We start from the raw sequence: 13141 nt of genomic DNA, 5'->3' as shown, positions 1-13141 counted from the left end.
ATTGTCTTCCACGAAACCAGTCCCTGGTACCAAAAAGGTTAGGGACTGCTGGGCTAAGCTATTTAAATTAAATGCCTGCTGGGCACTCTGTTGCTAGAGTTCAGACCCACTGAGAAGCTGAACCCGCCTGCCGGGGAACTGCCTGGGGACCCTCCAACACCCCCGTGTAGTTGGACCAAACTTTTCACACTCCTCCTTCCTGAGTACGTCCTAGTCTTCCCTGTCATCTCCTCCTCCTCCACCTGTGACAGCATGTGTACAAAGCAGAGCTGGCTCAGCACCACTGCAGACTGAACGCCTTTCCACTATCAGACTGTTCCGTAAGATGGCTGCAGAAGACCATAGAAGTAGACAGTCCCAGTCTAAAAGCAGGCCTCAAGCTCTCCTAAGTCTGCTCTCGGTCCCTACACTCAACCCTCTGTAACCCTCAACTTCTTAGTCTCCTGACTCTAATAATGCCCCCTGATTCTAAATTTCCCCTCCACCTGGTGCTACATCATAGTTTCTGTCTCTTTATTTTCCTAAAGACGATACCGACTAGTCCACTGCTGCGCTAAGGCATGTGACAGGGGGATTTTATTTTTTAAAGTAAAGGAAGACTACATAGAAGTTACCCTTAAATTATGGCTTTAAATAGATTTTTTAAACAAAGAAACATGTAGAAAATTCACACAGACATGTGTAACAAAATACACTGTTTTAAATTACATTTCTTTTTTTCTTTCCTAATTTTACTCACCCTACTTAAGACCATGAGTATCTATCCATCAGCAGATTCTGCTCAATCTTACTCTAACTTGTATACATTTGATTTAAAGGCAAAGAAAGTGACTTACTGTTGATCCTTCCTGGTTTGAAGCATTTCCGGTATTTGATATTAGTTGTTTACTCTGGAAAAAAGAACAAAATAATTCCATTTTATACTGTTGCATTTCCTGAGAAAAAATAGTTCTAACAAATTGAGGACAAAAAAAAAAGCTATTACAAAAAAAGTAAAGATCTGAAGGCCGAACACCAGAGAACAATTCTCACTGTACCCTAAACACTACACTTGTAACAAAATCCTACACTTGAAAAATGACTTCCTTCTTCAGGGCAGTGGTTTCCATTGGCAGGGAGGGTGTTAGGAACCCAAAAGTGCTCCGATGGTCTATACTTGATCTGGGTCTATGGGAGCAGGTTCAGGCTGTGAAAATTCATTAAGCCCTACACTTCTGATAAGCATGCTTTATTTTATGTTTATTATACCTCAACACAAATTTTTAAAAGAAATCTTTGAAAAAACTTTTCTTTTAGATTTTTAAAAAAATATTTATTTGGCTGCACCAGGCCTTAGTCACGGCGCTTGGGATCTTCAGTCTTCACTGAGGCAAGCGGGGTCTCAGCTATGGCACGGGGGAGCTTGTTCCCTGACCGGGGACTGAACCCAGGTCCCCACATCAAGAGCACCGAGTATTAGCCTCTGGACCATCGCGCAAGTCCCCCAAATTTTTATTAAAGACATTTTCACTTCAGAATATACAGGACAAAAAAAATCACTTAAAATGACCCACAGCCTCACTACCCAGGGATGATCACTATTAACATTTTGGAGTCTAGTCTTCCAGGTTTAGTGCACAGAGGACAGTGTTCAGTTGTGTTAAACGCTGGTAAGCTGACAGACCTTCAGTAAGAGCAACAGACGTGGGATCTAATGAAATGGAGGTCACTGATCGCCTTGACTACAGCTATTCTGATGGGGTGAGGCTGGCAAAGACCCGACTGGGGTGGGCAGAAGAGAGAGGGATGCAGTGACAGCAGATCATGAAAGGATGATAAAAAGATCCTCTTTCAAGGATGCTGCTGCACAGGCTACAAAGGCATGAAACAGTGGTACCAATATCTCACTTACTATGTACTGCCACACACACAGAACTAAACTTAAAAACTGATGAATTAAGACCTTTCTTTATCACAATACTGGCGAAACAGAAGTTAAATAGATACTTATATTCACTGGGAAACAAATACATCTGATCTCAACACAGAGAGACAGATACTCACATTCAATGGAGGAAACACCTGTAAATCACCGCTGCACTCTACATTTTCATTTTTTGTTGTCCAGCATTCACTGTTCTTGAAATAATGACCACAAAAGTCTTCAGTGACCTGAAGTTCATGTTTCTGTGACAGCTCCTACGCAAGGTAAAGTTCTATGTCATAATTTATTTTCACTTAATATCTAAACAATACCAAAAATTTACTTTGTTTGGAACACTTGAAGCATTCAGTAGAACAAAATACCAAAAAGAAAAAAAGCTTTGCATATAATTTTGCGTATAATACTTTGTCCTGAGATTACTTTCATTCTACTCCATGTATAAAGGATTTTAGCTAAAGAAGCAGTATTCAATTACAAGGAAAGATAAACCAAACACATAGCAACATAAAGCAAAGATGGCAAAACCCAAGTGAGTGCAGGGGAAATTTCATTTACACATCAACTAACAATGAGGTTCCAGGCTCCTGGGTGGATGAATAAAACCAGGCTCCTAATGGCAGCTCCCGGGTATCAAGAAAAGATTAAGAGACTTTCACTGGCCAAATGGAAGGCCATGGACATGAGTTTAAACAGACTCTGGGAGATGGTGATGAACAGGGAGGCCTGGCGTGCTGCAGTTGATGGGGTCACAAAGACTCGGACACGACTGAGCGACGACAACTGGCCAAATATGGGACAATGTGAGCAAAATACATAAAACCGGTTAAGAGATCATAACCTACCCGACAAACTAAACATCAGCGAGTCCATCTTGACAACTGACTGACTGACAGATAAGGTAAAGGAAGAGAGAGAGTGCATTCTGATAGCAGGCTGCTAGTAAATGTGGAAGAAAACATGGAATTAAGAGAATCACCATTTAGCAGTTATCCTGTGTGTGAGGGCTAAGTCGATTCAGTCATGTCTGACTCTTTGTGACCCTATGAACTGGAGCCCACCAGACTCCTCCGTCCATGGGATTCTCCAGGCAAGAACACTGGACGGGGCTGCCCTTCCCTTCTCCAGGGAACCCTCCTGACCCAGGGTTCGAACCTGCATCTCTCACATCTGTCTGCACTGTCCACTGGGCTATTTACCGCCAGCACCGCCTGGGAAGCCGCAGCAATCACCACAGTAACAACTAACCAATCAGGCAAGAACCAAAGAGCATTAAAGCAAGGACTGGTGGAAAAAACAGGATATTTACATGTAAATACAAGAGTATTTCTTCACAAATTATTGCTAACAACAGAGAGAGAAGTAGCAGCTTTACAGTGGAAAACTGACAGAAACTTCCTTAACTGACTGAGCAAATTAACATCATCAAAAATGGGACAAAACAGTATATTTTCTAGTGCGTGCATGCTAAGTCGCTGCAGCCGTGTCTGACTCTTTGTGACCCCATGGACAGTAGCCTGGCAGGCTCCTCTATCCATGAGATTCTCCAGGCAAGAGTACTGGAGTGGGTTGCCATTTCCTTCTCCAGGGTATGGTATGTCTGACAAAAATATAACCTGAATTTATTCATGAGAAAATGTGAGAAACACTCAAATTGAGGGACATTTTATAAAAATAAATCAGTTGTACATATCAATGTCATGTCATGAATGACAGCTGCCCCCTCCCCCCGCCAAAAAAAAACCCCTGCAGAAATACAGTGTGATCCTGGATTGGATTCTGTATTAGAAAAAAGAAAAAAAAAAAAAAAAGCTGCTAAAAAGGACATTCTTGGGACACTGGCAAAATCTGAATAAGATCTGTTTATCAGCTAATAGGGTAGCATCAACATTAGATGTCCTAAATCTGATGTCTATGCAATCTAAGCGAATATTTTTGTGATTTCCTTAGGAAGCACACATTGACCTAGGCTGGCCTCTTTTTTCTCCTTCACACTCTCCCGTCTCCCTCCTCACTTCTTGATGAGATCTACTCATACTCATGAAATCTGCTCATCTGCACTAAAGCCATAGGTCCCCTGCTACTCATTTTCTGAATGGATGAAATTTTTACATTTCTTCTTTAAATTAACTTCTTCTTTAAATTAACTTAAATAACTTTTTATTTATGTATGATTCACAATCCCTTTATCAATGGTTCCTATAACTCTGATTTAAATAATTACTAATGCTTTTCATAAGATACAAGGAAACTGATAGATTTGTATCCTTAGAAAGCATATATTTTGACATAATTAAAGCATTTATTGTTAAGTCCCAAAATAAATCTGTGGCACTTCTAAAACTACAGTCTCTATTTCTAGACTCCTCACTTCATGAGCAAATAAATCTTTATACTCTGTAATTTTTCCTTCATAGCTTTACACTCATTTAAAATTTGCGTTTTGCTTACTTCCAACTCAGAATATTCATTGTGACAGGTATGATGCTCCAAATGCCACTCGATGGTAAACTTCATAGGCCTGGGACAGCTGAATGACTTCACTGTAGATAAAAACACAGTCTCATTTTATAGTAACAATATTGTAAATAATATTATATACCCTAATTTAAATTTCAGGTTTCAAGAATTCAATTTAAAATAGGCTACCTTAAGGAAATAATGAGTAAAATATTACCTAATTCCTCCAAAAAGTCACTGCAAAATGAGACAGATAAGTTCATTACACTAAATTATCACAGTGAACCAAATGTTGCTGTAAGACTAGTCATTTCATCTATATGTTAAGTCCAGTGTTAAAATAAACTGAGTACCCGGATACGCTCAGTCACTGTTTATTTCACTCTGAAATGTTCTCTTCACTGACTTATCCACCCAAGAAGTACTGAGTAAGTAGCCCTTGTGTGCCAGGAAGAAACATAATGGTAAACTAGAATAATCCCTGGATGCCTGGCAAAAGAGGAATTAGGGGAAAGGAGGGTTAACAGTTAAACAGGCACCTTTGACGGTGGAAGAGGCTGAGAACAGGGGATCAAGCGAGCCCTGGGCAAGGTGCCTGAGATAGTCACGCGGGCATGAAGAATGGGGCCCCAGCAGGCTCATGAAGAAAGAACAGAAGTCTGCCCAGGGAAGAGGAGGGTGGACAGACAGGAGAAGCAAAGGCCCAGGAGGCGTGAGGGCAAGGCAGAAGTATGACCGCCTGAGGCAGTTTGCTAAGGAGTGTGGGGTGACCTAAGGGAAAGCCGATGTCTGACCCACCAAACAGCATAGACGCATGTCCAAGGGACCAATGCTAACTTTGCAGGCACTAAAACTTCGCTTTGTGAGAACTCAGAGATGCTGTCTCCTCTTTTGCACTACAGCTGTGCAATTGCTCACTTAAAATAAATACCCAAATACCCAATTGCTCACTTAAAATAAATACCCAAATACCCAATTGCTCACTTAAAATAAATAGTTAACTATAAAGGAGGCATGTCATGATCAACTAACTCTCTTCAACAAGCCTTCCTGGACGCCCAGTGTGAGGAGGAGGTTGCCTGGTGAGCACGGCAGCAGAACAAGGAGGCTCAGGTGCTGCATCCACCCCTGCCAGCCACCTGTCAGAACCTCGCTCACGGCTCAAGAAAGACCTCTCGCCCACCAGCGCTGAGGCACTGCCGGCTTTCACCCGACTAAACTCCCACTTTCTACAAGTGCTTCTGTTCCTGACTCCCTCCTGCTGCCTCACCCGTTCCCCCGTTAGGTGTGTGGACGCTGGACTGTGGCCCGCTGTAAGGCTGCTCTCCCACGTTCACACTGTGCTGCACGCTCGCTCAGGCATGTCACTCCTCGCGCCCCCACAGACTGCAGCCCGCCCCCCTGCCCATGGGGTTCTCCAGGCAAGAACACTGGAGTGGGTGGCCATTTCCTCCTCCAGGGGGTCTTCTCCACCCAGGGATTGAACCCGTGTCTCCTGCACTGCAGGCGATTCTTTACTGCTTGAGCCATAAAAACCAAATTCTCTGTTTCACTGGTCCATATAACCTTTTACTCCCCCAGAGTTGGTTTTTTTTGTCTGCACCAGTGTTTTAAATCTTGTCTAGACACTGTGACATGAACTTATTAAAGCACTGCGATGCCAAAATCTTTTCCTCACCCATCGTGGGCTTTGATTTATTCTTACCAAGTTCTTATCACCAACTAAAGATCTATGATCTCAGGCAGCTGCTTTGAGGCCGCTTCTGTTTTCTAGTCGATGACTCGCCTACTTCCATCAGCAGAGACCACACAGGGCAGAACAGTCCAACAGATGATCAGAGGATGGTGTGAGAGAGAAAATGGGCATGGCTGTGGAGTCCATGAAGCCAAGTGGCTCTACCCAACAGAAAAAACTACTCCTTATCCCCAAACTTTAGCCCTGGCAACCAACTGACCTAGGCAACTTCCTGGAAACACTAAGAGGAGTGAGAGCACAGTAAACCCACTGAGTTTACCATAAAACACTGAGATCCAGTGTAAACCACTTGCTGTTATTTAGTCGCTAAGTCGTCTCCGACCCTGCAACTCCACGGACTGTAGTCCACCACGCTCCTCTGTCCATGGGATTCTCCAGGCAAGAATAGTGGAGTGGGTTGCCATTTCCTCCTCCAGGGGATCTTCACGACCCAGGGATCAAAGCCGCATCTCCTGCACTGATAGGCAGGTTCTGCACTGCTGAGCCACTAGGGAAGGCTAAAAACCCACTAAACATACTGAAAACCTCCCCCTCTATGACTTGTTAGTCATGACACACCGGTCTTTAAACAGACAGAGTCCCGAGCAGTATTTTCGCTTTCATAAGCCCTAAAATCCTAATTAAAATATCAGTGTCTCATAATTTTTATTTCATACTATAATCATGTATATTTAGACAGAGGCACAAAGGTTTCATCACAATTATGGCATTTCCTATATCCATAAAAAAATTTATTATATTTTAAAAGGGATTCAAAGTCAAATTTCACAGAAGTGAAATACTTTTTTGCTGAAGATTCCTTTATTAGGTTGTAACTATAATTTTTAAAGAATGATTCCTATTTCATTTTCTGAGACAAGATTAGAAAAATCCATTCTTGAAAATAGCTACAATTTGACTAGATCAAAAGAGACTCTTAAAATGTTATAATCACCTAAAAACCTAATATATTAGCTTATATTATGTTGCTTACTTATAATTTATTGTTACTTCAGTATTATATTAGCTTATTATACTTACCAGAAAACTTGATCTCAGTAGAGTTAAACATGGTTTTCCTAAATATCAAAGGTCCTGATTTCTGTAATGAGAAACAAAAGAAATACAGAAAGATCTTGTTAGGGACTTCCCTTGTGGTCCAGTGGCTAGGATTCTCTGCTCCCCAAGCTGGGGGCCAGGTTTGATCCCTGGTCAGAAAACTAGATCCCACATCTAACTAGTAACTAGCTAACTAGCCACAACTAATATCCGGTGCAGCCATATTAAGAAATAAATATACTGGACATACTTGGTGGTAAGTGGATAAGAGTTCAGCTGCCAATGCAGGAGCCCTGGTTTGATCCCTGATCTGGGAAGAGTGCATGTGCCACAGAACCACTAGGCCCGGGTGTCACTGGCGCCCACTCGCCCAGAGCCCACGCTCTGCAACGAGAAGCCGCCGCAATGAGAAGCCCACACTCTGCAATGAGAAGCCGCCGCAATGAGAAGCCCACGCGCTGCAACTGGGGAGTAGCCCCGACTCGCTGCAACTGGAGAAAACCCTCACGCAGCAACGAAGATTCACCGCAGCCAAAATATATATATAAATACATATTTTAAAAAACTAACAAAGAAAAATCTTGTTAAAACACTTCTCTCTACTGTTTAAAAGTACTGTTGTATTCTGGAAAATAGGCTAAGCACCAAAGAACTGATGTTTTTGAATTGTGCTGCTGGAGAATATTCTTGAGAATCCCTTGGACTGCAAGATTGAACCATGAATCCTAAAGGAAATCAACCCTGAGTATTCATTGGGAGGACTGATGCTAAAGCTGAAGTTCCAATCCTTTGGCCCTCTGATGCGAAGTGCCAATTCACTGGAAGAGACCCTGATGTTGGGAAAGATTGAAGGCAAAAGAAGAAGAGGATGACAAAGGATGAGATGGTTGGATGGCATCACTGACTCAATGGACATGAATCTGAGCAAACTCTGGGAGATGGTGAAGGATAGAGAAGCCTGGTATGCTGCAGTCCATGGGGTCACAAAGAGTCGGATACGACTTAGCAACTGAACAACAACAATCCTTTCACTCCTCCCTATGACCAAATCGATTATTTTTTTAATATAAGTCTGGGACTTTCCTGGTGGTCCAGTGATTAAGACAACATGCTTCCAATGCAGAGGGCACAGGTTTGATCCCTGGTGGGGGAACTAAGATCCCACATGCTGTGTGGTCAAAAAGAGGAAAAACAAAGCAAACCATAAACCTGGTCCCATCACTGCCTGGCTTAGAGCCTTGTCCCACGTGACCTACTCCCTGCAGCGGACGTGAGGTCCCACAAGGCTCACAGCCTGAGGCCAGCAGGACACAGGAGCTGAGGGAGGGCTGCGTGTGTGTGCGTCTGCGCCTGCTCTCCTGGCATCAACATAAATGCACCCTTGATGAAACAGCTGGCCTCTCTCTGAGCTGTGGCGTGCCACCCTCTCTGTGTGCGCTCAGTCATGTCTGACTCTTCCACGCTCCATGGACTGTGGGCCACCAGGCCCCTCTGTCTATGGGATTTCCCACCCAGTAAGGAAGCGGGTTGCCATTTCCTTCTCCAAGACTTCCCGATCCAGGGATCGAACTTGCGTCTCTTGCATCTCCCGTACTGGCAGGCAGATTCTTTACCACTGCACTATACCACAAGACAGGTGGGCAGACCACCTGTCTTGTACCTTTCCCTCCGGTCCTCAAAAACATAATACTCCTTCCAGCCCTCAGGACCTTAGTGGTCAACCTGAAAACTTACATGAAAATTTACTCTTCCTCTAGTTATTTCCTTCTGATCCCTGAACGCCCAGTTCAAAATACCCTTCCTCAGGGCATCTTCCACCAGGGCCCATACCAGGTCGGCCCCCCCCCTTCCAAGGTTCGTGGGACTCATTCCTCATATCCCTTACCACAACTACGATGAAATCTTGTACTAGCTAGTATTTCATGTCTGCCCTCAGACAGTTCAGTTGCTCAGCTGTGTCCAACTCATTGCAACCCCATGGACTGCAGCACGCCAGGCTTCCCGGTCCATCACCAACTCCTGGAGTTTGCTCAAACTCATGTCCATTGAGTCAATGATGCCATCCAACCATCTCATCCTCTATCATCCCCTTCTCCTCCTTCCTTCAGTCTTTCCCAGCATCAGGTTCTTCACATCAGGTAGCCAAAGTACTGGTGTTTCAGCTTCAGTATCAGTCCTTCCAATGAATATTCAGGACTAATTTCCTTTAGAATTGACTGGTTTGATCCATGTCTGCCCTTCCCAAGAATAAAAATTCTGTGAGAAGAGATTAAGTTAAGCGAACAAGTGGTTAGGAATTACAGGAAAACCCTGATAGGAGAAATGGTTCTTTCTTGATAACCCTTTTCCCTCTCTGATGGTTTTTTCAAGACTTTTTTTTTTTAATGCAGATCATTCTTTTTTAAAGTCTTTTTTTTTTTCCCCCCACAGAGCAATGAATTATTACTGTTTGAATGACTGAGTAATCCTTATAAGGCTTGAATGTACTCTAGCTTATTTCTAGAGTGGGAATTGCATTTGACAGACAAAGGCAACTGTGACTAAATTCCGTTCTTTACTCACATTTCTCAAAGAACGTAACGGGGAAGTCACCTATCTTTAGCATCTCTCACCGTCACCCCCATCTTCTCCTTAGTCCACCTTGTAAGGCAGTTATTCTCTGCCTGTTCCCAAACAACACTCTGCCAGCGCCGCAGCCCACATGTTGGGTGATTCTCATCCGCACCCCTCTTTGTCTGGATTTTCTTAGGTAGACCAAATTTGTCTCTAGTGTTTCTCCATTCTGAAAGCTTAGTGGCCAACAGGGAAGGTAATCAATGTAATTCGCTTGATGAATCACCTTCTGTCTTTTATAGAAGTTTCCTTTATTTTATAGTTGGGGCAGGTGAGCTCTTATCCAAGATCATACAGTCACTGTGTGGAATGTCAGGCCCCAAGTTCTGTCTCCTTACTCTGCTTTATTTCAGTGCTGTGATTCTCAAATTAGGACCCAGAACACCATAGGACAAAGTTGACATATCTTCCTGGAGAATGTTTTGCCTTTGAAATTTTTGACATCCAAGCTTTTTTCAAAGTCTGCATGGGGCTGCTATGTAAACCAGGATGTCTCCTCTGGAGTTGCTATTTGTGGTTGATTTAAGCCTAAAACTGCAGCAGTGTCACTTCTCCAAATCTTGCCTCATACCTGATGTCTGGATGAACTCAACATTTACAGAGGATTAAGGCAGCCAGGATTCAGTAGATCAAGATCCTAGAGACTCTTCTGAACATTCAACAGGAGATTTGTTACCAAACTCTGACCTGGGCAGCTTTCTCTGCAGAAAGAGAAGCGGACCGACTGAAAATGGCTGCCCCCCCCCTCCCCTAATGAGTCCACGTAGGGTCCATGCCCGCCACCCACCCCCACAGGTGAGTCCACCAGCTGCAGGTCATTAGGAGGCTAGGAGGGACAGAGGGCTGAGTCTGGGCTCAGTGGCAGCACCCCATTACCAGGAAAAGCTGTAGACGCTCCTCTAAAGTCTTTATTGAATTTGCTACAATATTGTTTGTGTTTTATCTTTTGGGTTTTTGTCCTTGAGGCATGTAGGATCTTAACTCCCCAACCAGGAATCAAACCTACACCCCCTGCATTAGAAGGTTCACTCTTAACCACTGGAACACCAAGGAAATCCCATCCCTCCTCAACAGTTTCAACATCAATAAACCCCTGGTCCAGATCCCTCCTCTGAGTTGCACGTCCACATACCCAATTACCTAAAAGGTCATGCCCTCTGGGATGTCCACTACTGTCCACAGTCACCTGCACTAAACCAGACACCTCCCCCTCTGCTCCTCACCAGCTGTTCCTGTGCTGACCAGCTTGGCTGTATGGAGGTTATGCCATCCCCTATCACTCAAGCCATGGTTCCTTCTGGTCTCTCACCTCCATCACCCCATCTCCAAGGCACGCCTACTTCATCTCACAGACACTTCTCAGATTTAGCCCTTTCTCTCCATCCCTGCAGGGCTTCCCTGGTGGCTCAGTGGTAAAGAATCCACCTGCCAATGCAGGAGATGTGGGTTCAGTCCCTGCGTTGGGAAGGCCCCCCCAGAGGAGGAAATGGCAACCCACTCCAGTATTCTTGCCTCGAAAACCCCATGGACAGAGGAGCCTGAAAGACTTCAGTCCATGGGGGCCACAAAGAGTCAGTCATGGCTGAGTGACAAAGCAAACACCCACTCCATTCCTGCCACCACTGGCCTGATTCAAGCCTACACTTCTGCAGTTACTGATGCCTCCGTTCAGACTGGAGCCTACAATTCATCCTCAGAAAACAGCCACTGTGATTAGCAGGAATGTCTAAAACTCTTCCATGGCTTGCTCTCATTCACACTCCCAAGTTGCTACTGGTGGCCAACATATAAATTCAACCTACAAAATGGGTCATGTTGGGCCCACAAGGAGCCTTTTAAAACTTTTCTGAATTAGTTGACATAGTAAAAATATACGAACTTCCCTGGAGGTCCAGAGGTTACGATTCTGCACTTTCCCTGCAGGGGGTGAGGGTTTGACACCTGGTTGGGGAACTAAGACCCCACAAGCTGTGCGGTGCAGCCAAAAAAGATAAAAATGTGTCGACCACCCTATAGCATCCACAGCCAGAGCTGAATGGCAAGAGCCCTCTTCAGCAGTGGCATGTCATCTGCAGTTCACAGCATTACCCACCAGCCCCAACCCTAACTTGCTTCACTCACGAAAGGACTTGCCTCAGCCCCCACAGGTCCTTGAGTTTGAGATCCCTAGCCATAGGCTCAAGGCCAAGCTCAGGGATGGAAGGCTTATGGTGGTCCAATCCCAACGAACACTCCTGCCTTCAGTCAGCAGACTCACCAAGAGTTTCTCCATGGCTGCTGTTATACTAGCCGCCTCCTTCTTCATCTATGCATCCTTTCAGAGTCAGCCAGGCACCAACTCCAAAAAGCGGGGTTAGGTGACTTTCTCAGTGCTCCAGTAACATCCCAAGAATGCGTGTATTTACTACCCACGAATCTGCTCTCCCTACCACTGCATGAGCTTCTTGAGAGAGGCGGCTGTGTCTAAAATACATCCTTCCAACAGCGATGGCCAATGTAGTGCATGGCACATGGTAGGCAGGCACTTAAACTGCTGACCTTTACACTTGAAAGAACCACTTCTGGACGAATTTGCAGGACAAATGAAAGAAAACTACCCTTTCCTTTCCAGTTCTCCATAACAAGTCGTGACAACTGAAATAGGGGAGGTGAAGAAAAATCAGCCTACCCTTCACAAAGAGCTTTATGGCATGCTACAGTTCTCAGTCACACAAGGCTAAAGATCACCTGGGGCTTCCCTAGTGGCTCAGCGGTAAAAAATCCACCTGCCAATGCAAGAGACAGGGGTTGGATCCCTGGGTCAGGAAGATCCCCTGGAGAAGGAAATGATAATCCACTCTAGTATCCTTGCCTGGGAAACCCCATGGACAGCGGAGCCTAGGGGGTTACAGTCCATGGGATCACAAGAGTTGGACATGACTTAGTGACTAAACAACAAAAATAAAGATTATGTGGGACCAAAGAAAAATTTTCTTTCTCACACAAGAAGCAAAGTTATTTTCTCCCCATGGCTTTAGGAATCTCCCTATCCAAAGTGTACTTGGCAAAGATCTTGACAGATATGGTGAAGGAGTCTGTTTGCAGCCAATTTACTTCCAATTTATTCTGACTTAGTTTATGCTATCGCCCATTCACTACAGAAGCAGCAGGAAACCGTAAGTGTGGTTCTCTGTGAAGCAAAGTTACTTGGCTCAAAATAGCCAAGTAACCTGGAGTTAAAACTCCCCTCCAGGTCCTCCCCACCGTTCTATGCAAAACAAAGAACTCTCTCACCTGAAGAAAAAAAATGGACATTAAGGTTGATTACGCCCAGCTCCCAGCCGGTCCAGCCTCTGGCTGATCTCCAGAATTCC

General features: G+C 44.4%; 1 protein-coding gene across 3 annotated transcripts in view; it reads right to left on the bottom strand.

Annotated features, from left to right (window-relative positions):
• TMEM87B (transmembrane protein 87B) overlaps positions 1-13141 on the bottom strand; it is a 49977-nt gene that overhangs the window by 34877 nt on the left and 1959 nt on the right. For 2 of the 3 annotated variants that reach the window (XM_065929847.1, XM_065929846.1), the window contains exons 2-5: positions 7158-7218; positions 4373-4464; positions 2044-2178; positions 837-890 (exon numbers count right to left, since the gene is read on the bottom strand). In XM_065929847.1, coding sequence (XP_065785919.1) covers positions 837-890; positions 2044-2178; positions 4373-4464; positions 7158-7218 — 342 coding nt within the window. Of the gene's footprint in view, positions 1-836; positions 891-2043; positions 2179-4372; positions 4465-7157; positions 7219-12045; positions 12242-13141 lie in introns of those variants that run through there. The other variant, XM_065929848.1, reaches the window with a different exon arrangement.

This window comes from Muntiacus reevesi, chromosome 3, assembly GCF_963930625.1.
Source record: "Muntiacus reevesi chromosome 3, mMunRee1.1, whole genome shotgun sequence".
Classification (NCBI taxonomy): Eukaryota; Metazoa; Chordata; class Mammalia; order Artiodactyla; family Cervidae; genus Muntiacus; species Muntiacus reevesi.
Note: the sequence above shows the minus strand (reverse complement) of the source record. Positions and strands in the feature narration are given on the sequence as shown.